Consider the following 25,773-nt stretch of genomic DNA (forward strand, 5'->3'; position numbering starts at 1 on the left):
AACATAAGGATAAAACTTTATATAATATTCAAAGCTTACAAATAAATATAAAATTGCACACACGACAATCTTTTGCATGCAATAAGCTAATTGTCTTGGCACACATCAATCTCTTGTATCTCGACTAGTCTCCTGTACTGCTTAACACAATGCTTTGGATGTGTTAACGCTTTTGACATCCCCCTTAGTCCGTGATGATGACGTCATCTAATTGTTAGATATCTCCTCCAATCAATTGGCTGTGTACCCAGGATGCAATCACAGCTATGTTTCCATCATTGTGTCTTTGTATAAAATGATGAATCTACAATACACGATAGATAATCATTAACACAAATACACAAAACAACATAAAATGAAAAAAAAATTGTTCAGTTAATCCTCTTTGATACACTCCTCACTTCCTGTTAAACGTTTAAGAACCGTCCCTTCTTCTTAGAAATACCATGAAATGTTGAACACAATATGTACTGCAGAGTTTTTAACAAATGCATGGAAAAAAAAGTAATGCTAGAGAATCTAACCTTCCCCCTATTTTGGCATCGTATTGAAGGATACGGTTAATCTTACACTACGTCGGCTGATTCAATTCATGTTTAAAGGTATATATGCCGTTTTTGAGGCTGTAGTGTTGAAAACCAGATCCAAATTTTGTAAGCATGACTAGATGTATGAAAAAAATATTTACAGAAAATTTGACAATTTTTTGATAAATATTTACGAGGTACTAGCCATAATTCATAAATGAATAACAGCGATTTAGCTATGCATATTCATAAACGACTAATGTTTAAGGTGGATTTTTTATTTCCGCACATGCGCGCAAATGGTTATTCAGAAAAGCAGCATGCAGAATGAAGTTACACGAAAGTTTGTTTATACTTATAAACAGGCTGTGTGCTGTTAACAAAAAATATCAGATATTGTCATCTGCATTTTAAGAGAATGGTTGCGTATTGGTGTCGATGACAATCGATGACAGCTCTGTTGCAACTGACTACTATTTTCATACATTGACAAAATATTTATCGGTAATTATAAGATAGAACGCCACAATTATGCCCTCTAGGGGCCACTCGATTAAAAACATATACAATTTATAGATTATAAGCAGTCTTGTGTTACCTATTTACGTTTTATTATACCAAGACAATTAATATTGTACCATACGCAAAAGATTATTTTTTCTATTCTAAGGAAATATTTATTAATCTAAAAAAAAAAAAAAAGAAAACAAAAAAACACATCGCTTTTTGCCCATCTGTCTGTAGCGAGATGTCGGCAAGTCCATATTTAAACATGAAGTTTTTAACACCGCTCAAAATGGTCTCCAATATAGATTCTCATGTTACAACGTCCACTGTCAAACTGTTTCCTTTTTATTCTAACGCGTTATTCCACTGCCATCGGACAGACCACGTTTGCGAGTCGACTTCTTGTGTACGTTTTAAAATTGTTACATCACGTGCTTATGAATATTTCAAAGTTGAGCGTTTACTGACCGACCCGGGTCATTAAATAAATTAATTAGAATTAATATCTAATATTTTTGAATGCGTTTGATATAAAGTGTATAATTTGCAGAAAGTGTATAACTTTTGTAGCTTAATTGAAAAACGCAAACATTTTTTTCATGTAAAATGTTCATTCATAAGGCATACATAACTTAAAATTTTAAAACTTACATTTTTAAAATTAAAAAAAAATTACTTAATGATAGTTTATGACTAAGAGCATGATATTTTTAATTCTAATTTAAAATTGATGGTTATCTGATGACCTTTAATCAAAAGAAATTAGTTTGCTTGTATACCGTCCATCCTCCCCCGTCCAAGGTCATGTCACAATATACACTGTGACCTTGACCTCCTCCCGGATAGATCCGGTATACGCCAGTGGGAGCCCTCGGTCAGACCCTGTGAACATCACTAGAGTCCACAAGAACCAGCCCAGACTGAACAAGATTATCTGTTTTTTAAAAAAAAAACCCAGCTTATTATTTAAGATTTATTACAAGACTTTCTTATTCATATTTGGATTTCTGATTTACTAGTATGCTTGATTTCACTGAAAACAAAATCTTTATCATATGTTGGATTTAAAAAAATACTAAAAATTTAGAGAATACGATTATTTTCTAGTATTAGAATTGATAGAAGAGACGATATTGCCTGCTTTATAACGAATACAAAAATACATATTAAAAATGTATATCAAATCTAATTTTGCATTTGTAAACATACAATAAACTTGTTGGTTGCTTATCAACTGTCATACTGCCAGGAAACCGATAAGATGTTGTCAAAACAGTGGATCCATCGGCAGCTTTAGAGAGCTTCTGGGACCAATACTTACTGTGCAAGGCGAACTTGCTCAACACTACAAAGAATGAGTTTTTCATCCAATACATGAATGTGATATATATATTTCCAGATGTATCGTCATCCATTTCAGAATTTAGATGCTTAATTCTTTATTTCTTTATCCAACATTATATAAATAGTGCCTGTTTGGGAGGGTAACAGTTGAAATTGACACCCCGAGAAAACCATTGTCAACCGACGCGAAGGCACTATTTATTTTGTTATACTGAATGTCTTTTTTAAAATTTTTAAGAAAATTTTACTGCTTTTATATAGGAATAACGTGAATTCTACAGCGAACCGTACGCGCATAATTTTCGCGCATGTAACATTTTTTAATGTTACCCGTTGCCAAGTGCGTTGCTAATGCTGAGGGTAATAGTAAATATTATTAACTGCGTCTTAACCAATCAGATTTCAGTATTTAACATGAAAGTATAACAATAAATACTATTACCTGGATTAATTTCTCTCCCATCAAATGTTTGAAAAACTATAGTTAGGAGAAAGCACGCTTGTGCAAAAAGATCCATTATATCTATAAAAGATACAAGAACATTAATGAATTCCATTCTATATACAAAAGCTAAACACGTTATAAAAACCCATTGTAAAATAACGTCTGATAATTGATAATAATATTATTAATTTCTTGGAAAAGAAAACCCCTATATCCATTTATCAGTTTCAATTAAATACATGTTAATGAATGCATATTAATATTGTTAAATTCATACGTATAGAGACATTTCGTATAAAATGACAGTGATGTCTGACCGCCAGGCTTACCTTTCGCTCGGGGACTGAGACTTGTCTAGGTCTATCATATCATAACTTTTTTATCAGACATATGTTTCAAAAACAAATAGAATAAACAAGATCGACAATCAAGTAAAATGTATTGTGGTAACTGAAGGTTTTTATCACATTAAAATGAAAATCAACACCATTGTCACAGTATCAGCTGTTGCAGTAGTGAGAACATATGAAAACCAAATCATATCAGATTGCTATAATATCGTCAAGATCATAAATAAACAAACAAAACAAACAAAACAAAACATGAAAACGCTGTTCTTTGTAAAAAATGAAGTTTTATTTTCTTGAATTAAGACATTAGTTTTCGAGTATATGAAACTTTTACTTTTAAATTTGGTATCCTTTTATTCTCATTTGTTCCCAATTCTAAATAACACTGGGATATTACCTCGTTAAATACACATATTTACAAATGGGAGAAATTGATTTGTAAGCGTATCAAATGTGAGAAAGTTTTTATAATTTATGTCGTACTTTGAAAAAATGCCAAGTTATTCATGTAGCATATTGACTTAAGCAAGTAATCCAAACCAAAAAAAGAAATAAATAAATAGCAAAAAATCGACTATATGATTTATAAAATAAATTACCAAAAACATTTCAGGACCGACTGACTCTGAAGTTGAAAAAGCAATCCTAAATTGAAATTCAAAATTAAATAAAATAATAGTTAAACTGTCTTATTACTAATGTACTGCATGCGCCTGACGTATGTATGTATGAATTGATATATCTCGGTACCAAATAAATCTAAATATCGAGAAATTTCAAAGCGCTGTGAAAAAAGTCGTGTATTTACCAATTTATTTTTTTGTTTTCTATCAACATACTATAGACACGTGGGATGTAGTCAGTTAATCAAAAGACTTGCAATGTAAAGTCGTTGTTTACTCATGTTTTGAGTTCTCAAATCCGGTTTGTTAAAACGTTCAATGCCATAAGTAAAATTTGTTCTAAACACAAAAAGTATTTATGAACTGAATTATTTTTGACATAACATTAGATAATATTACTTTGTTATGGAATTAAGCTCAAACAAAGTTTGACTTTTAGCAAAATAAGAGAAATTCGGACTAAATTTTTTTTCAGATTTTGATTTCCACTGAAATATTCTTTGTAGTACTATAATATTTAAAATTAGGATTTCATATGTTAGTCAACATAATTATTATATTTTCTATTGGTTTTATCTCGCTTATTCGTTTAGATAATTTTGATAATTGACCTCATATAAATTCTATGCCAGCAGAGAAAGGTCAATATACTTAGTTTAATACTATAAATATTTTAGCATTATCATCATTCAGTTTTTTTTTATATTGAATCAAAAAAGGGTAGGGATTTAAAAACTGATAGAGGAAATTCGGGTTTGATTATTCATTTAAATTGTGAATGAAAACTTAAAGCTTTGTATCTATTTAATGTCACTGCCATTCATAATCCATATTTCATTTGTTAAAGAGTTTAGCAAGTTGTATTATTTTCAAATTAAGAAAATCTCAATCATAATGTAAAATTTTTAGGGATTTTTCTTAATTATTTCAAAAAGTAGGCCACTGACCTGCTTTTTTGAAAGTGAAGAATAACACTACCATGGAAGGTCTATAACACACAATAATTGGTTTTTCATTGTCATCAGTGAATTTTTTTTCATGCTGAGTAAACTTCATCCTTCAGATGACTGGATGTTCGTGTTACTGTTTTTAAAAACTGTATTGATCTTCCTTGGTAGAAGGGCTTTCTATGAAGATACTAGTAAAGGAAATTCCTCAAATCTAAGAGCGAAGATTTTTTGTATTTTTATTCACTTGAAAAAAGCGTGTAGCTAAATAAATCGTATCTTGATATATAACATAGATCTGATAGGTAATTTGTTGACCACACAGTATTCTTATTTAATACATATCACGGTCATAGTAGAACAGTTGGTAGAATCTCCTCTGACAGACTGCCAAGTTGTCATGTCTCCTCTGACAGACTGCCAAGTTGTCCTGTTACAGAAACATACAGCCTCTGTTCTACAGAAAACTGCTTCCATATTACCAACCTATTCCGATAGTTTACTTTCCAACAAAGAAATGTATGTTGCTAAGAAGTTATCGGGTCGTCTGTTGAAATTAGCCGCCCAATTTGGTTTTGTTTATGACATAGTGTACAATGCCTTGTTTCATTACAAATCACGCAGATATAGGAACGCTTCACATGTGTTAGAATTGGCAAAGGTCAAGTTAGTACAACCATATCTGATGTACAATGAACAAGTAGACGGGGAGATGTATACCGACGCTGTAGGGGGACAACCCTGGTCTATTAAGATGAGGAAAGCTGTAGCACGTGATATAATTCTCTACAATGAATTATGTTATGTTAAGGAATTAGAACCAGAGCACCAGTTTTTAAGCCACAGCCTTAGAGATGCAATGTTTGTCCCGCCCTTTATAATATTTCATATGTTAGAGTTTTTATGCTGTCGACAAACTGACACAATGAAAGCACAAACTGCACTAGAAGACCTACCATTCCTAGTCCACCATGATGAGAATGAATTCATACCTATCCCTCCTAGAGACATCTCCTGGGAGATCCTAGGAATGAATCTGTCAACAGATGGCAGTGAACCTCCAGGCTGCTCGATACTCATACCAACAGTCACTCAGACAAGATCCACTCCATGAAATACAGACTGTTACTCGACAGAGAATCCAAGACTTACACATGTAAAGATCACATGGTTGGTAAACCTTGCGGATAATATCAACCATTCTATCAAAGCATTTGTGGCAATTTTTATAACAAAGTTTTAGTGAACCATTTAGAAGATTTTTTAAACTTCACAGTGCTTGATTTTGCATTTTGTTCATCCGTTTTTGGTTGCTGAGAATATTAACCTGCAAACTATTTTTTGACTATCATATATATCTTCCAGTGGATCTGCTCTTTTAAACTTTTATCATGTTTCCTTTTGATCTATTAAACCATGTGTAGGAAGTTAAGTACGTGTCTTTGCATTTTAAAAAAGTTGATTTGATGTGAAATTATGGAAACCTTTTCTTCATTTTTATTCATTGCATATGCGAGAAAGAACAACAAATCTTCATTGATATCATACAACAATAAGTGAGGAGGGTGTTTTTTTCCTGCTTGTTATTAAAGTATTTGCATCAAAATAATGCATATTTGATATATCCAAAATACAATTCTGCAAAGTAATAAATTAATTTTAATAAGCGTATATATACATTTTTTAAAAGTAAATTTCGATGAATGAATCCAAACAAATACTAAATTTGGTGTTAAATTAATTGTTGTGGACAAATAAGAAACTGGCTGTTGCTTATCTTCTCAAAATTACTAAAGCATTTGACCTTATATTTCTTTATAGCTTTGTTTGTTATAAAATGCATAACATTTGCATTTTAAACATAGAGTTCCCAAGAGGAATGATTTTTAATGAACACACATCTGCTTTTTACAGAAGATCTAATGTCACCGTTCTACATGGGTTACATCAAGTTGTTTTTATATCCGGGAATTTGGGGAAAAAATTCAAACAAGTTTTTTATTCAGGAATTTAGTTTTGTTACGAAGTATCATGTGTGAAATTCCATCGAGAATAAAGTCTTTTGCAAATTGTAAAGGTTATTCTTATATTGTTGTTTGTGTATGCCATTTTAATCTAAAATTTAAAAAGTTTCTTCTTAAGTGATTAAGGTTTTAATTTCAACTGTTACTATCCTAAACAGACACTTTTTATTTTATTATACTGAATGGCTTAATTAAAAAGAATATTGCTTTTTAGAGGATTATTGAATTCTACGACAAACCGTACCCGCATATATTACGCGCACTTAACAATTCGTTATGTTACCCATCCCAAGTAAGTTGCTAACGCTGCGGGTAAAAGAAAGGATTCTTAACTGCGTCTAAACCGATCAGAGTAAAGTATTAAAATGAAAGTATAATAAAGAAAAGTGCGACGAAGATAATTTTTCTTCTTCTGCTGAAACAAAATAAGACAATTTTTGTGGTTGAAAACTTTCAACGTTCATGCTTTCATTGACCTTAACCTCTTTCGAGTTACATGTATCATAATACATGTATTCTCAGATTTAACTTTATTTTAAATGTATCTGGTTTTTACTTTCCTAAAATTTCATCTTGTGTTTAAAAAAATAGTTGAAAGAATCTGTTTCCGAATTCACGCATCTCCCAAATGCGCTTTTGTTAATGCTGTAATGATGTAACTATAATATCAACTATATTTTGAAAATACCCATGCAAGGTTAATTTAGACGAAACTTTACAAAACATATCGACATGTGCAGAGAATGCATGTCTGAAGGTTCGAAGAACAATAACTCACAAGGCTGATTGAAGCACATAGATTACTTGAATTAGAATTTGTTTCAGAAATTGTTTATATATAGAGTATGCCCCTGCGTATCGAATGGAGAGAGATACCAAAACTTCCGGTTATGAAAGGATATTGCTATATATATAAGGAAAATTTGGCGAAAAAAAAATTGAATTCGTCATCACGTTTATTACTTTTATGTTTTGTTATAACGTTACTAAGGAAAGCCGTAAGGTACCCCTACATAATTATTATATTTTCCTATATAATTGATCAAAATAATAACTTCACCAAACATCACTAAAATTGCACTATCATTATCTTTTCACACTAATTATATAATCTTAACTTTGAAAAATAAAAATAAAAAATACCAACATAATAATTTTTATCATCAAATCATTATTGTGTTCTGGTTCAAAATAATAAAAATGTCACCCAATAATCGTGATCGAAATCCACATTATATTTATTGGGCGAATACAAGTCAACATTATTATAATCGTAGCCAGCGAAAAATAATAATTATTGTCGGCAGGAACAATAACTCTCCTTCAACCTTTACAATTATAGGGAAAAGAGTACCAATTCATTTCCCATAGGGCTCAATGTTAACCTAAATTCATCTGGCTAGTTTGCTATTATACTTACAGACATATCCTTGGTCACATTTAAAAGTTCATTCCAAGCACTATCTAAAAATCATGGAAATACCTAGGGTTCTATGGCGTTTATAGTTCAAAATTGAGTTTGTTTACAACTTATAGCTTTCCATACGTTTCCATTAATGTCTTTTCCTAGTAAACATCCTCGTGATTACGAAAATTATATAAATGATCAGACATGTAATGTAACCAGTCTACCTCTGTCAACTATATCATTTGCCGAACAATATATAATGAAATGTAAAAGAGTAAGAGAATAGTTAGATTTACTGGGGCGCAACAAATTATATATAGTTAAATTAATGTTCTTATATGTGAAATAAAGAACAGAGAACGGAGTGTTAGAGCGAGAATAAGGAAGTGAAAGGAAGCACGAAATATCTGTTAACAAAGCATTATTTAAAACAATTATGATGAGAGAGAGAGAAAGAGAGAGAGAGAGAGTGTGTGTGTGTGTGTTAAAGTAACAAGTTAGTAATATGTAAAAATGAGGATATACAAACATATGAGAGCTTTCCTTAGATGGTAATATAATGTTACAATGAACTTAACAACATGTTAAGACTATATAAATGAATAGCTTATGAGTTCATATATCTTTATAAATCACTGTAGGCCTTATAAAAAATACTCTTGATTTAGAACTGTGTTTAAGACTCTTTAACAAGTAGGCAAAATCTATCAAGTTGCTTTTTTGTGATAACATGAAAAAATGACAATAAAAAACTTTCAACCATCTCAGAAATCCAATAGACGAAAGACAAATTCAAAGCAGAGCAACACAGACCCCTAAAAAGATAGAGGTAGGATCAGGTGCCTAGGAGGAGTGAGCATCCTCCGCTGACCGGTCACACCCGCCGTGTACTCTATGATTCCACAAAGAAATTAGCAACGGGCCGACCAATATCTAAAACGGTCATCTTCTGATGACATACGATAACGATTTTTATCTTTTTCCTTTTGAAGTGCAACTCTTGTGAACTAAACACATGGTAACAGTGTACCATAGATAAGGTAAATCAGTTCAGAACTGCGCATTTCAAAATGGAGTCGTTTAGAAGACGTGTGTTTAATTTCAATCCTTATATTGTAATTCATAATATATTTTTTCAAAGTGTATAAATTTGATTCTCTTTCTATTGCAGGCATAGCATTGATACTGGTACTGGTAAATTTCCAATTTGCTATTTCCGCTGCTCTCAATGCAGGTAAAAATTAAGAATCAATTGATATCATTTATAACAAATGCATGAAAAAAGTCATTTATTTTATGTATTCTTTTTTATATCCAGATACGGGAATACTATATTGTCTAAGTTGCTCTGCCGTTATATCACCACGCCACTGCCACAATATCAGATTGTGTGATGAAGGACAGGTAATTTATTTGTTAGTTGATTTCAAGTCAGCTCTTTAGTTCGGTCTGGTCTTCATTCCAGCTTCGCAGGCGCTAGTGTTAACTAAAATGATTAAACATAACATAAATTCTTAAAAGTATTCGGCCGCCATATTAGTTTTGATCGCTCCTAAACTTCCACTAAACGGTCGCTTTTCAATCAAATTTTTCAGGTTGCACTGACTTCAAAATGTATGAACTTTTATATGTCTATAATATGTATTTCAAATATACTTAAACTGTCATACATACATTATTTATCTTTCTTTTTGTTTTATTGTCTATTGCTATTATTTTATAAATACATTAAATGTGTCATCCTGCGAGATGATTTAGAAAAACTATTAATTCTCTGTATTAGGTTGGAGCTTAGTCATGGTCCCATCCATGGCAGCTGCCAAAAAGATTAGATTAGGGCAAAATATTTGTTATTGTTATAGGTTTTGGACAATAAAAGAAAAATAAAGTATGAACTTTACATTGCAGTAAAATGTTTCTAAACAAGAAAATATGAAACTACAATCAAAGTGAAAGTAAATAAATGCAAGAATAAATAAGGTAACATCGTTTTTATCAGTTTCTACCAAAACAATTGGTTTTGCTCATGCTGTCACTGCACGATCTGCTAGAGTATGTGGTTTACGCTTGTGTGATTTTATGACAATAAGATATAGGAAAACCCTCTACATTAATTGATTATTTTTTAATATATGTGCCTGGATGTGCCCATTTTGTTTTGTTTTTCATTGGACATTTCCTACCAGTGCAGAGGCTGTCGTATTATTTTTGTTCAAAAGGGGTCTGTCCAATGTAAGGCGAATGAAATACCTGAATGCGGTGAAGTTTGAATAGTGCGCTCGGCCTTACACAGGGTGTATGACACGATGAGCGTAACGATAGAAATTGAAAAATAACTTGGGGGTAGTCGGAGACAAAAGTGAAATAATGCGTAATTAAAGTTGACATGAATTCCTTAATATGCACGTGTAAGGAATATCCAATGAAAACAAACAAAATGGACAGAAATCCCGGCACATATATTTCAAAAACCCTCAATCATCAGAAAGTCTTTCTGTGTCGTACTATTATAGTATCGCACATGCGCAAACCATAAACTGCAGTAGGTCGTGCAGTGGCAGCATGAAGTTTAAAAACGGAATGTTTTGCCAACGATGTTACGTTGTTACTTTCTTGAACTTACTTTTACTTATTGTTGGATTTAGTGCGGTCGAGATATACAATAAAATGCAAAGAAAATTCTTTCAAAGAATAAGTCATCTTTTATGTTTTATTGATTGGGGTATCCTTCATTCTTTTTAAAAAGCATATTACTGCAAAGTGTAGTTCTTTCATTTAGAAGCCCGCGCAGCCTAAATGCCTCGACCGGAAAACAACCAACCGTAACACACACACACACACACACACACACACACACACACACACACACACACACACACACACACACACACACATTTATATATATATATATATATATATATATATATATATATATATATATATATATATATATATATAAATGAATAAACACAAAGAATATTAAGTCCGATGCTAAAAAAAGTTGTTTGAGCACTAGACTTATTCTTTGTGTTTATATATATATATATATATATATATATATATATATATATATATATATATATATATATATATATATCATGAACCCTGGGAAGCATTCATTGTTGTCCGCTGGAGAAAAAACTTTTGAAAACGTGCATTTACTATCAATCGTTTCTTAATCTTATGAAAATAAATAAATTTAGAAAAGTTGTCAAAGTAATTTAATTATACGTATTACCTTTAAAAATGATTATAATGCATGAAAGAAGTACATTATCAATTGTAGTACGCTGGTACATTTACCTGGTGAATATCAAATGTATATTGCTTGTAGGTATAAATCTACAATTTCATACAATGAATACACTATATTGAAAATCAATGAAAAAAATACACTGGTTGTAAGAGATCTTTTTTGAATGAATTTTCTAAAATTGAAAAACAGATTAATGAAATTGCATACTTATCATTCTTCAAATCATTTAAAAAAATTATAAAACTAATAGACGTGCAGTTCAACAAAAATAACATATATTAAAGGGATAAAACATACTGTACAGCAATTTAAGATTCAGATGTCATTTTTCACATGAAAGGTAATAAGATAAAGATCACTAGATGTGTTTCAAAAACTCCATACTGCAATGTTTTCCGGGTTCAAAGATTCGGTTGCTCTGCCTGAGCAATTATAATACAAATCAAATTTCTCAATCAAAGCTTTAAATCAGTAATATATACAATTCGTTACTTTCTACTAGAGCGCACGCGCTTCCTCAACAGAAATTATTCTGTTATCAGCCGACACAACACATACAATAAAACCTGAAAGCCTTATGCAGGCACGTAAGGTATTTATTTGTGTTATAGGTTTCACGCTAATTACTGCTTCCTTTACAGCTTCTTCTCACCTCGGCTGTCTGTTCAGAACTCCGACTGAGAGCTCAGAAACTCTCCTTATATACCTTAAGTCACGTGATACTCGGAGATCTAGAAACAGGAAGTAGTACTCTAGTATGAGAAGCGAATATGATTATGATTCCGACTTTCGTTTCATTACCCACGCCTCAAGGTATGCGTCCCACATTTAAAATAACAATATGATCTGGTAATGCGCGTGGAACATAACAAAACTAACAATAAAACAACTTGATTCAAAGACAGTTCGCTCAATACAAAAATCAGTGAAAAGATCTTTTAGTATGAGTAAAAAATATGTAATCAGCAAAAGATCAATGAGCAGTCCGCATGACTTACAAATAATGAATAATCAGCCAATAATGAACCTGCCTTAATCAAAGAAGAACATATCTTCAACTTGAATTTATCTAAAACCAACTCTCTCGTCTTCACGCGATGTGACATTGGTCTTTCCCTCCTAGCTGCGACCATTTTATCGGCTATGATTTACAACAGGTCAACTATCTCTAAACTTTTCCCGTGCAAACAAAAGTCAAGATATCGCTTGCACTCTGAACAATTATTCAATGAACGTCTATCCTACGTTAAATATCTAGCCGCTATAGTCGCCTTCATAGTCTGGTAACCACTTAGGTGCATTTCTATCGCGTTTCGATCGGCAGTTTACGCTTGCGCCAGTTTCCTCAACGGAAATGAATGGCTCCGTTTCCTCAATGTGAACATCGCCATGAGGTGAACTGTCACCTATCTCTAAGCCACCTTTGTTTTCAGGCTTGTTGTCCGAATTGTCTTATCCCCTTAATGTCTGAGCATGGCTCTTTCTCATTCGGTCACAATGAATGACAGTGCTTTTTTCTAAAAAACCACATGCAACTGTGTACAATACATCTGACAGCTTATTCTCTACTTTATAAGGACCCCTCCAAAATGAAGTTAGCTTGGGAGAGCATCCGCTTTTCCTTACTGGGAAGAAAACATATACCATATCGCCTGGCTTAAATGACGACCAAGATACTTTAACATCATGGTACTTCTTCTGACGAAGCATCTCTCCTTTTACATTGTCTCTGATAATGGCATGCGCCTTCCTCAAACGTTCGCGCAATATCCAAACCCATTGATGAGCAGGTATTTCTTTAATTTCTGACGGCATCTCGTATATTAAATCTAAAGGCGTCGTTGCCTCTCGACCTAACATAAGCATATTAGGAGAGAAATTCGTTGTCTCGTGCATCGTTGATCGATAAGCCATGAGGATATAAGGAAGACACATGTCCCAATCTCGTTGGTTATCTTTGACATAGGCGCTCAGCATTGAAAGCAATGTGCGGTTTAATTGCTCATCCAGTCCTTCGGATTTAGGATGGTAGGGCGTTGTCTGTGTTTTTGTAATGCCCAGCAATTTGCACATTTCTGTGAACAGCTTACTCTCATACTGTCGACCTTGATCGGAATGAATGATGGATGGAACACCAAACCTCACGATAACTTGTTCCATAATTGTTTGAGCAATGGTCTCCGCTTCCATGTGTGGAAGAGCAAATGCCTCTGTCCACTTTGTGAAGTAGTCCGAAACGACGAGAATGTGACGATTTCCTCGGGCCGTCTCAGGCAACTCACACAAAATGTCAGTAGCTATCCTCTCCATAGGCACACCAGACGTTGTGATTTGCATAGGAGAGCGGCGTTTCGGAATAGGATTTTTCCGCTTAGTACATGTGTCACATCCCGCTATGTACTGATGTACATCTCTCTGTAGACATGGCCAATAGTATCGTTGTCTAATTTTTGCCAGCGTCTTTGTCACTCCAAAGTGACCTGACGTCTTATTGTCGTGACACATTTCCAATACACTTTTCCTCTCACAATCTGGTACTATGGCTTGATAGATCTCTCGATTTGACGGAAGCAATACCCATCGACGCACCAGCAAACCACCCTGGATGCTCGCCAACCCATTTTTGTTATCCTCGACCTCTGTAGATGAGTGCAATACTCTAACTAAAGGTTTTGAATCATTGGTCTCCCAATTATAATGTAATCCACACTGAGTGCATGGAATTCTACTAAGGGCATCCGCGTTCCCGTGTTTTCTGCCCGGGCGATGCTCTATCTCCATATCAAAGGTGCTGATGACTTCAAGCCATCGCGCTAATTGTCCTTCCGGGATTTTTAACCTTAGAAGCCATTTCAGTGACCCATGGTCAGTCCTTAACAAAAATTGTTTTCCATAAAGATAGTGGCTAAAGTGTTTTTTGAAATGGACAACAGCGAGCAATTCTTTTCTCGTCACACAATACCTTCTCTCTGTTTTAGATAGTGCACGACTCGAATACGCTATCACCCGCTCGTTTCCGTTGATTTCCTGCGAAAGCACAGCGCCTATTGAGCAGTTACTTGCGTCTGTATCAAGAATGAATCGTTTGGACACATCAGGTAACGCCAGTATTGGTGCAGATATTAACCTGTTTCGAATATTTTCAAAAGCCCTCTGTGCTTCTTGCGTCCACTGAAACTTTCGCCCCTTTTCTGTAACACGATGCAATGGTTTTGCAGAAGCAAAATTTCGAATAAAGCGTCTATAATAACTGCACAACCCTAAAAAATGAGCGAATGTCAGAAACATTGGAAGGAGTTGGCCACTGGGCAACTGCTGCAATCTTATCCGGGTCTGTAGCAATGCCCTCATGTGTCCCAGGTATTTAACTTTAGTTGCAAAAAGGTTGCACTTCTTTGCCTTTAATTTCAATCCAGCTTGCTGTTCTCTATCATGTTCTCAAAAGAATATTCCCAATAACTATTATGTCGTCAAGAAACACTAGGCAAATGTCCCACTGAAGACCCGCCAGAACAGTTTCCATCAGACGTTCAAACGTCGCAGGCGCACAGGTTAGACCAAAAGGCATAGTCTTAAATTGAAATAGGCCTTTCTGCGTTACAAAGATGTCTTAGCTCTAATGTTGAGAACATAGCATGACCCGAGAGATGGTCAAATGCTTCGTCAATATTTGGGAGAGGATATGCATCTTTGATAGTTACTTCATTCAAGCGGCGATAATCAATACAGAATCACATTGACCCGTCCTTTTTGCGCACTAGAACAACAGGCGATGCCCAAGGGCTATTGGAAGGTTCTATAACATCTCTTTCTAGCATTTCATTTACTTGTTTGTCGACTTCATGTGACACATGCAAAGGAATCCGGCGCACGCCTGGCTTAATTGGTTTCTCAACTGTTCCAGTATTTATCAAGGTCGAAATTATAACTTGCAAACAGGTGTTGATAATTTTGTAGGAATTGTTCAGCATCTTTGGCTTGGGAGTGCGTAAGGTTGCCCTTACCTCGGTCTAGCAAATCGCGCAAATCCTCTCGCAGCTCGCCAGAGGACTGGTTTTCAAATCTAACTGTGCTCTTCTCTGCATCGATAGCCGTCATCTTGGCGATGGTTGTGTCCTTGTATATCGTTTGCAGTACATCTGTAATATTCATAAGTCGAACGGGTATATTCTCTCTACCTTTAATCAACGTTCGCCCAACTAGCGCACGACCCCTTTCCAGAATTTTTTTTCTAGCTCGACAATGTAATCTATGGTACCGCATTTATTGTCTCCCGAAATTTTACCCTTTATGACTAAACTTCGTTGGGGAATATGAACGTCGTCGGCAGCAGTGATACGGAAACAGCCTATAGACTGCGCACTCTGCATCATTTAGCCGCAAAGTATTAGTTCCGAGATTTATAATACCATTTCCCATTTTTAGGAAACCAAGGCCGAGTATTCCATCGAAGTGATATCCGTCACTATCGCTGGAATATGTGTATCAGATTGACAAACCTCGATACCAAATATTGCTCTTCCATACTGAGGGAGCGCATCTCCGCTTGCATTTAATACTCTTTGCGAACTTTCTTTTAAAATTGGGCGCGTGTGTTGTGGTATCAAATCGTATATCTTCTTTGATATTAATGTCAACGAAACGCCTGTGTCGATCAACATATTTGCTTGGACTTCATTGACCTTAGTTTGTAGAAAGATACCAGCTTCATGATTTGAAGTGTTTGCGCCTATATTTGCGTTCATACACTTGTTTTACTTTGATTGCTACGAATTCGACGAGTTTTCCCCTATAAGGCTCACTTTTCTTATCTGCCCCTCTACTCTTCAAACTGGGACAGTTTCTCCAAATATAACCCTTTCCCTTTCAGTAATAGCAAACCACGCCATTGCTGAGGTTTCCGCCTGAAGTCTGTATAGGTCGTCTTTGTCGTGCCCCATTTTGAACTTGTTTTTCTAGTTTATCTAATTTAGTTTGCATTGCCTTCATTAAATCCATTAGCTGCGTTGTCTGAGGTTTTGCGCTTTCACCACTCTCAATCATGCGCAAGTCTCCTCGCTTTTATGTTTTGAAATACGCATCCAGCTCCACGGCAAGGCGAATTGCCTCATTTAGGTTTTCAGGTCTGCTCTGTTTGATGCGCAGTCTCATATCCGAGTTGACTAGTGCATCGATAAACGCATCTTTACCTACGCGGGCATGTTAAGGCTTCCCGATGCGATATGTAGAAAGTCACTTGTCTGTACTTCATACGATATGACGTCATAATTAACTTTGACGTCACGATCTGCATTCCTGTCGATAGTTCTCAGGGAATGTATCTTAACGTTAAAAGTGAATTATATCAAACCAGTATAATACCGCATGTTTCCTTTATATAAATGTTGCAGTTAATTCTAGACGTACAGAATTCATTCATATTAAAAACCAGTATCAAATAATCGGCAGTTTTAAAGCTTCGTTTTAAGTTAAAGACTATTTATAAACTAGTGGTTTGGAGACTCTCCCTGCTACGTGTAAACAACTGAATGAAGAAATTTTAATGCATGTAAAACCAGCTTGGCGCAGGTGAAAGATCAACACAATTTTAGAATATTTTACGTAAAATTGGTAGAGAATATAAGTACCAATGTGAATCGTGCTGCGGAAACCTACGGATTTACCCCATTTTTTTGTAAATCGCTTTTGATTAGTAAAAATGTGCATTATTTTGATGATTTTGTGGAATGTGTCAACAATATCTTCTATAAACGAAATATCTATTTCTTTCCCAAGCAAGAACTTCAAAGTTTATGACTTAACAAAGGATTTTTCTTAAAAATATATATGATTTAATGGCATTAATCACCTGCGCCGATGCGTTTTAACTAGATCATTTGCAATATTAGGATTCGCCTGTCACGTGATTACGAAGTACATATGACGACACAAAAATGCATCAAATATAATGTTTAACATCGATGTCAATAAATGTAACATAGATTTAAAGAAATACTCCCGGTAAAATTATTTTTGCCATGATTCAAATAATATCGTTTCCCAGCCGTATTTTAGAATCGGGACGCCTTAACAATGCTGCGTAGTGTCTCCTTAACCTCAGACGATGTCGTCGGATAAGCTAAACAAGTCAACCTGTTAATAGCCTGACCTAATTTCGACAGGGTTTCAGATGCTTCTGTCGTCTTTCCTTTAATTGCGCTCAACAGAGTTCCGTCTGGTTTGGCGGCGCAAAACGTTCCTCTAGAGCTTTTACCAGGATATCATACCGTTGTCCCATTTCATTAGAAACATTCCCAAGTATACCTTGAGCTGCCCCACGCAGCTAAACAGCTATGTATAATCCTTTCTCCTTCTCTGACCAATTGTTAAGGGCAGCGGAGGCGTCAAAATGAGATTTGTAGTCCAGCCAGTACTCTAGTATGAGAAGCGAATATGATTTTGATTCCGACTTTCGTTTCAATACCATTTGAACAATGAAGAGGTCGCAAAAGGCTTATTTGAATCTATTTTAATGACAATAAATAAATAATTGACCCTGTATACATGATTATGAGGAAAAAAAGTAATATATGTGCTCTTCAAGAAAACTAAAATGGTATATTTCAGGGCATCTTCGCTAGCCAAGGTTTTCTGATTCGCACCGCGTCTCACAAACCGTTGGCATATCGTGCTATCAAAAGTCGTGATTTTCGTTGTCACGTGATCTCGTATCCTTTTTATAAAACAGCCAAATGATGAAGATGCCTAGTGCAGAAATGGCGGCCTCTCTATACATTGATTTTGACAAGTTGGAAGAACGTTTTTATGCCTAGTGTATTCAATAAATAGAAATGTTACATATAGATCGAATTCATTCAGAAGGTAAAAGAATGAAGGGGGTAAAACATTGGTAAATCATTAATCTACGAGTGCATGCCTCTGTTGATAAACAATCTGATTAATTTGTTATTGCGCCATTTAATGATACATGCATCATGAAAGCTCAAACTGAAAGACTAGAAAAATAAGGGTTTTGACCTAATTGTGTTAGAGACACTCGTGAATAAACAGTAGGAAACGTTGTTGATTAAATTAGATATGCCTTGCATTTATTGATTGGTCGAATGGTGTCAGTAAACCAGGAAAAAAATCCCTTTTGATAGCACGATTATCCAAGGGTTTGTGAGAAGCAATGCGGATCAGAAAACCTTTGCTAGCAAAGATGTATTACAGGGATCAATAGGATACACTGTACAGCAATTTAGATATAAGCGGTAAAAATTTAAAGGGATTTGTTTCCAAACATTAAATAAAGGGGGAAAAATGTAATATCTTAATTTCTTTTCAACTTAAATTTAGTAATATTCTGAAAAAAAAAAATATTGATATTTGTATATATTGGCTGAAACTGTATATTTTTATGTCATTTTAACTTTTTCTGTTCATGAACAAGACCTATGTATTTATCATACACTGCTTTAAAATTAATGTATACATATATTACGTTCATTACCTATTGTAACTGATGTTTTTTGTTTGTAAACAAAAGAGTTACAAAAAACTAAAATAGTAATGGTAAATTTCAATTAAATAAAGATAACTGTTTCCAAAAATGTTACATGTATATGAATATGTTTAAAATATAAAACATATCTTAAATGGATAAGAAAAATACACAAAACAAGTACACCCGATAAAATATTTGCTGTTATTCATTATGTGATCACTTATTGTTAAAACAATTCATTCAGTAACATTTAAATTAAAGTGCTCACACTTTTTTAATGTAACATAAACTATAATGTTATGAATGATGTGTTTAGAACAATTACTTCTGTAGTTGGCTTCATTTGTGTTCAAATGTTTAAAGATGGTATAAGTTGGTAAAACAAAAGGCAGAATAAGGTTCCATCCAAATATTCATGCATTCCATTCAATGAATATTCATTAATATCAATAATACGATTCTTCCTACAAGGTTCAATGTTAGACTCCACACCCTTTTGACCCCCCCCCCCCGAAAAGTGGTTGTCTAACCCAAAATGAGAAAAATCAAATCAGGGTGCACAACTAGATATGCAGGCCTATCATATCCTAGAGTTTTGTACAATTCTGTTCAGCCATCTCTGAGAAACAAGTTCAGAGAGGGAAAGAAGAAAAAGAAGACGAAGAATAATAATACATGTATTAAGAACCATAAAAAACAATAATTCTCCAAATTTCATTCAATTCTTCATGCAATTTACTACTGATATCGCCTCTTTATTTGCCTCAGACTTTCTCCGAAACACGCTACCGACCTCGGAAAATCAAGTATGTTGAATTTACATCAAGATCGAGAGTCGCCATTTTACATGGAAACAAAGTGAACCACATGAATTTACGGGACTGGTGATGGAGTTTAAAAGACCATCCGAGGCAAGTGAAGAGACGATATCAGTAGTAAATTGCATGAAGACTGTAATGGTACTAATTGTTTTCACAGAATTTGCGTATAAATAAGGTAAATCAGTCCAAAACTAGCGCACGTTTTTCTGCGCAATAAATATACAATTTTTTCAATGGATGGCCCTGTAGCTCCCAGGTCGTCCATCTGAATTTTTCAGACCGGGAGCTACAGACCTGCAGCTATATGGGGTCAACTCAATAGTGCAAGTCTGACAATTGAAAAAAATAACTTTTGCAACTAAAATGACAGAATCTTTACAAATGCGATAGGATATGTAACGAAGATAAGCTTATTTAAATATTAAAAGATGATGATACAGTATGCTGTCAAAGGGAGATCACATTTAGAAAGTGAAAGTAGAACTTATGTATGCTGGCATCTCATTTTATTGTGCTACTGCTACTACATGTATTATGTTTACCTATATTGGTCAACATCATAATGGTAATCCAATTAAAACACAATAATGAATTTCTTTCGCTGATCTTAACTAATCCTTTTCTGCATATGGAAAACACAGACATGTATGTATACACGTGACCCCATCTAATCGAAGAACTGGGTAAAACTAGTACCCGCTAATGATACCTGCAGACCTGTGTTGTGTATGTAACTTCAGACAACGATTAGTTATTTGTAACATGCATGTAATTTTATGACCTATTCTTCAAACCAACTTGCACTATTTTATTAGGTAAATAACAGCTTTATGGTGGTGCAGGACACCTGCATATTGTGGTGTATACTTCCTATTGAGATAAACAATAAAGTAAATTAAATATTAATTAAATATTTACCCCCCAAATAATGTTACCTAACATTGAAGCGCAATGGGTTAGAGCGTTTACATGTCTGTAATAGCATTGGGGTCCAAGGTGTATTTTTGGTAATTTTACAATTGATATAAATGAGTTTTCAGGGGGGGGGGGTCTGGACCCCTCACTCCCACCCCTTCTCTAAATCTGTGCACACGATGATGTACATGTAGGCACACAGAAGCAAATCTAAAACCGGCAACCGCCACGGGGAGGGGGCATAATCTAATTTATAATTTTGTTTGTAGTAATTATATAGACCGTTATTCTTTCTATGACATGAAATTTTAAGATTATTCACTGAAAATTCACAGCAAACAGTTCAACCCCAAATTGCACAAAATGCTGCTCATGTGTATTATCATATGGGAAGGGATCTCATCCTTCAGTTATGAAAATTATAATTTTTAAATGTATTACCGGAGCTTGCATGTGGCCTTTATTTTTAATTAAACTGGTACAAAACAGTGTTATTTAGGGGCAAACACTTGGTGCGGGTATTACTGTCTAATGACAGCATATAGTTTTAAGAGTGTGTCGTAAAGTGATATTGACCATGTAATCTTCTCTAATATTGTACATATCACATCATTTTGCTACTAATTTTAAACCCAGCTCACAGTTTCTTTATCTTATTATTATATATACAATGTCAAAAAAAAACAGTTGCCTCATGTGCATGTACTTTCAGTAATTTTAAAAGCCACAAAAAAGCCTCAAAAAATGAAATATGTACTAATTTACCAATATTAAGTCACAAGTGATATACTTTTTAAAACAATATCACTTATACAGAAAAATAAGGAAACCCGGGTCAATGTGTGCACTTACGTGAAAAATGTAATGAATCAAATAGTTAGACTTTGTTACCGATTGGTGTTACTTCAAATATATTTGAATTTCCAGTTGACAGAAAAATATTCAATATATTGAAAATCAAAGTCATAAACAACACATATGTAGCAAATGAGTGTCGGTATGAGTTGCAACTATGTACACCAAATTAAGACTGCGTCAATAACAAAAACTCAAAAAAATCATATTTTCAGCATAAGAAAGTCATGGGATTTTTGCAGATCAAATTCTCTCAGAGAGTGTAAAAGACATTTTGTAAAGTTTATTATATTTTCGAACTTCTGGTATTACTTTCGGAGTTTCCAAACACTTAAAATACCGATAATCACGTATGCAATGTCCATCAAAATGCCCATACAAACCTTTCCCTTTTACACAGGACATTGTAGCTAGGGCTTCCAATCAGCTTAGACCAAATATATCTACATATGGAGGACAATTTGTAAGTTTATCACATGACAAAGAAGTACCTTCTGGGCTTCAGCAGACTTGACTGGGTCATTAGCAAAATCACATATTGACAATATTCTCTATATTCCTGATCTTCAGATCATCTGGAGGCAGCAGGTAAACCTGTAGAATAAAAGAAATAGCTATCATTAAAAAGCTAAATGCTGCATTATCAAAACAAAAAGATGGGAAATTGTACATGTTATTAAATGCATTCGTAACCTCTAATGATATGGAAAAAAATGTGAAATAATTACTCCCTTGATCTCTAATGATATACGTTTGGACACATTTTCAATTGCATTAGCGAATGGATTTGAAACATTTAATGGAATAAATATGATATAATATAATATAATATAATATAATATAATATAATATAATAAATATATATATATATATATATATATATATATATATATATATATATATATATATATATATATATATATATATATATATATAATCCAAAATGAGTGAAAGGTGATATCACACAGTATAAATAATCAAATAAAGAAAAAGAAAATGAACAGTTCCAAAGTTTCTATTCACTAGCGCTTTCTGGATTTACATCCTTCTTCAGGTGAATGTACATAAGTTATGAACTTGTATGAAACGTTTACTATGACGTAATGATGTAACAAGAGTCTTTTCAGGTTGCTTCCCTGAAAAGACTCTCGTTACATCATATATATACTTATATATATTTTACTTTCAAAATATTAAAATGCAAACTATTTTTGTACACATTTTATTTAGTGTGTATATTAATTAGAAGACGCGATAGTTTCCTGTCTATAGTGATTAACAAACTCATGGTAAAAACGACATGCACTATGGGTTTTCACACCTATTCAAAACAAAAGAAAATCTCTTAATTGCTTACGGCTTCGTCTAACCGTAAAGCACCACCCTTTACCTATCTTACAGAGGAGGCTTTTTGATTAATTTGAATGTCGCCGATCTTGATTTTATCTACGATATCGATCTTTATGAGAGAGAGGGGAGGGGGAAAGCGCTTCAGCCCTCCCCCTTCCTTCCAAATACACTTTCAATTGGCTCCCGATGCCACTGCATTCATTTGAAATATACTAATATTAAATATCCCTAAGTTTAGTATTCATAAAAGAATAGGAACAGTATACATTATGATTAAATCAAACATGCAGTTTCAGTTGGAGTCTACGTGCTTCACCTGTCAATGAAATCAGTCCGCGAGCTGCACCACGTGCTCCTTCATTCATGAAAGAAAAACAGTGTTTGTTCTATTAGTTTTTAGGTCAAGTATTGTATGAGTATGAAAAAAGTTTATACCCTCGATATCTTGAGTACGAGTAAGATTTGAATCTTTTGCTTCTTATTTTGTCTAGTTTGTAAACGACACGAGAATTATTCAAAAAGTAATGTCCGGTTATTGAAAAAGTGTCGGATTTTTTTTTATTGTTTTCTTCTGTTTTCAGGTCTGTTTCACAGAAAAATTTACGAACTTCAATGGAGAAACTTTGTATAATATCGGATGTCACGCAGAATCGGTACGCGTTTTAGAAACTTTTGGTTATTATCTGTTTTTGTGAGTTGCAAATTGTACATGACTTTTTGTTCAAGTGAACATAAATAGAATAATTTTTTAAAAATTTAGTTCTGCAACTCGAGTTCTGTTGGGAATCCTATTGATATTACTTCCACCAATCATATCCAACAATGTTTAGAATGCTGCACGGGAAGCGCATGTAACAGCCACGGATGTGGTGCTCAAGGTATTGTGATTTTTAAAAGCAATGATTTCCTTAGAAACAAAAGCATTTAGCACTTTTTTTATTACTAATGATAGCCTTTAGTTTGAACTGCATGTTGAAATTGTAAATAAATTAAAATCTAGGCTTTTTGATATCATCAACAGTTGTTTCTTCAATAAAAATGGAGGTTGTAAAAATGCTTAACTTGTCACTGGAAATCTAAAAATTCATTTTGCTAAAACCCATTCTGATTGCACACACAAGTACTCTGAAGATGTCATTAAAAAGATGCTTGAGTTTCTGATAGACAACATCTATGTAGTTTTTTTGAAATCAAGTCTTCCAACAATCTGTTGGAATTCCCATGGGTACCAATTGTGCCCCATTGTGAGCAGACCTATTTTTGTATTCTTATGAAGCAAAATTCATTCAAATACTTGTACGTGAAAAAGCAAATCACTTGCTGTGGCCTTCAACTCAACATTTAGGTATATTGACGACGTATTATTAATTAACAATTGTTATTTCCATACTTACGTCGACTTGATATATCCCATTGAAATTGAATTAAGAGATGGCACTGAGTATGCGTAATCTGTTTCATATTTGAATATTTTACTGGAAATGGACATTAATGATAACCTAATGAAAAAAACTTTATGATAAATGCGATGACTTCAATTTTTCTATAGTCGACTTTCCTTACTTATGTAGCAATATACCTTCATCACCTGCATATGGTGTTGTTTGTCTCTCAGTTAATTCGATAAACAAGGGCACGCTCAGGACTATTAACTGTCTTGTTTAAAGTCATCCTTTCGTAAGTTCTATGGTTGATACAATGACCATGGCAGCAAATACAATCTGGGTCGCATGCTGACTGACGTTTTCCATACTAATTTTTAGACCATAAATAATCACTAAATTGTCTTCAATGTTTTCCCCGATTACGACAAAGAGCACACGTCGGGTGTGACCGGTCAGCAGAGGTCTCTCACTCCTCCATGGCACCTGATCCTACCTCTATCTTCTTAGAGGTCGGTGTTGCTCTGCTTTCAATTTCGTTTTATGGATTTTTTAGATGGTTGACAGTTTGTTATTGTCATTTTTTATGCAGTCTTCTGTCTACGAGACGCTGTTTTGAAATTCCAAGTATCATTATTTATTCATTGAAATAATCAACAGAATTTCACATAGCTTCTAAGGTTTTTATTTTTTAGATTACCCAACAAATCGAGGCCCATTGTGTTTTAGCTGTTCTCAAGCATTGCATCCAACGTTATGTCGAACAGCCAGAATTTGTAGCGAAGACGAGGTACAATTTCTTTATTCATTCTTTAATTCTATCGAAAATCAATAAAATTAACTAACAGTCAAGAAAACAGTTAAAGTGCTTCAAATCTGTTGTTTACTATTGTGTTACACAAGTTTATGATTAAGCATGTTAAGATGAATAAAACAATGATTATAAATTTGTTAAACGTGCGAAAATACTATTACAGTGATTTGCTTGTCTTTTGTAGATAGAATACTATACAAAATGATTAGCGTTAACCCTGAAATAGAATACATATTTGAAAATCACGAATTTAATGTATAAAAAACATGTTGTAAGCATGGAATTTTGCAGTACCCGTGACGAAACCTCCTCGTGACAAAACACGTGCATCATGCTACTTTTTCAGTTGATATCAGTCTTATCGCTAAGTTACTAGTAGATTATCTGATTAATTAGTATCTAGATACACACATTTGGGACATTCTATACGTTGTGTTTTCATAAGTAAGAACTGTTGAAAATGAATATAGACGAAAAGTCTTAATATTCTATTTCTACTTAAGCCACAAAAAAGTATCAGAAATTCTCACGTCCATACTCTAGTCATAAAAATTAATGTCCTTCTCGATTGCATTTCGTAGTAACTTTATATTCTTGAAATCTGTGATCAACGAAGTTCGATGAAAGTTGGCCTTTGATAAGTCACAAATTTAGAATATCTTGAGGATTGCAGTTTTGTGCCAAATTTAGACAAATCAATAAACATGTAGAGCTAACAA

The 25,773-nt window shown here is 33.9% G+C and overlaps 1 protein-coding gene and 1 non-coding gene across 3 annotated transcripts in view; one reads left to right on the plus strand and one right to left on the minus strand.

The window, feature by feature from the left end:
* Positions 1–2,251: 2,251 nt before the first annotated feature.
* Positions 2,252–3,248, minus strand: LOC117688764 (uncharacterized). 2 transcript variants are annotated; one of them, XR_010715193.1, is made up of 3 exons: positions 3,153–3,248; positions 2,821–2,901; positions 2,252–2,379 (listed from the first exon to the last, which is right to left on the minus strand). It is a non-coding gene; the product is annotated as an uncharacterized protein (transcript). The 2 variants fall into 2 exon arrangements; XR_010715192.1 differs by having other exon boundaries at positions 3,101–3,215.
* Positions 3,249–5,668: 2,420 nt separating this feature from the next.
* The window catches only part of LOC136276414 (uncharacterized), a 51,382-nt gene continuing 31,277 nt past the window's right edge, over positions 5,669–25,773 (plus strand). The window contains exons 1-6 of the mRNA XM_066088314.1: positions 5,669–5,795; positions 9,347–9,409; positions 9,494–9,579; positions 23,440–23,511; positions 23,619–23,736; positions 24,936–25,030. Of these exons, the coding sequence (XP_065944386.1) occupies positions 5,669–5,795; positions 9,347–9,409; positions 9,494–9,579; positions 23,440–23,511; positions 23,619–23,736; positions 24,936–25,030 (561 nt within the window). The remainder of the gene's footprint in view (positions 5,796–9,346; positions 9,410–9,493; positions 9,580–23,439; positions 23,512–23,618; positions 23,737–24,935; positions 25,031–25,773) is intronic.

This window comes from Magallana gigas, chromosome 6 (genome assembly GCF_963853765.1).
Source record: "Magallana gigas chromosome 6, xbMagGiga1.1, whole genome shotgun sequence".
In the NCBI taxonomy this organism is placed as follows: Eukaryota; Metazoa; Mollusca; class Bivalvia; order Ostreida; family Ostreidae; genus Magallana; species Magallana gigas.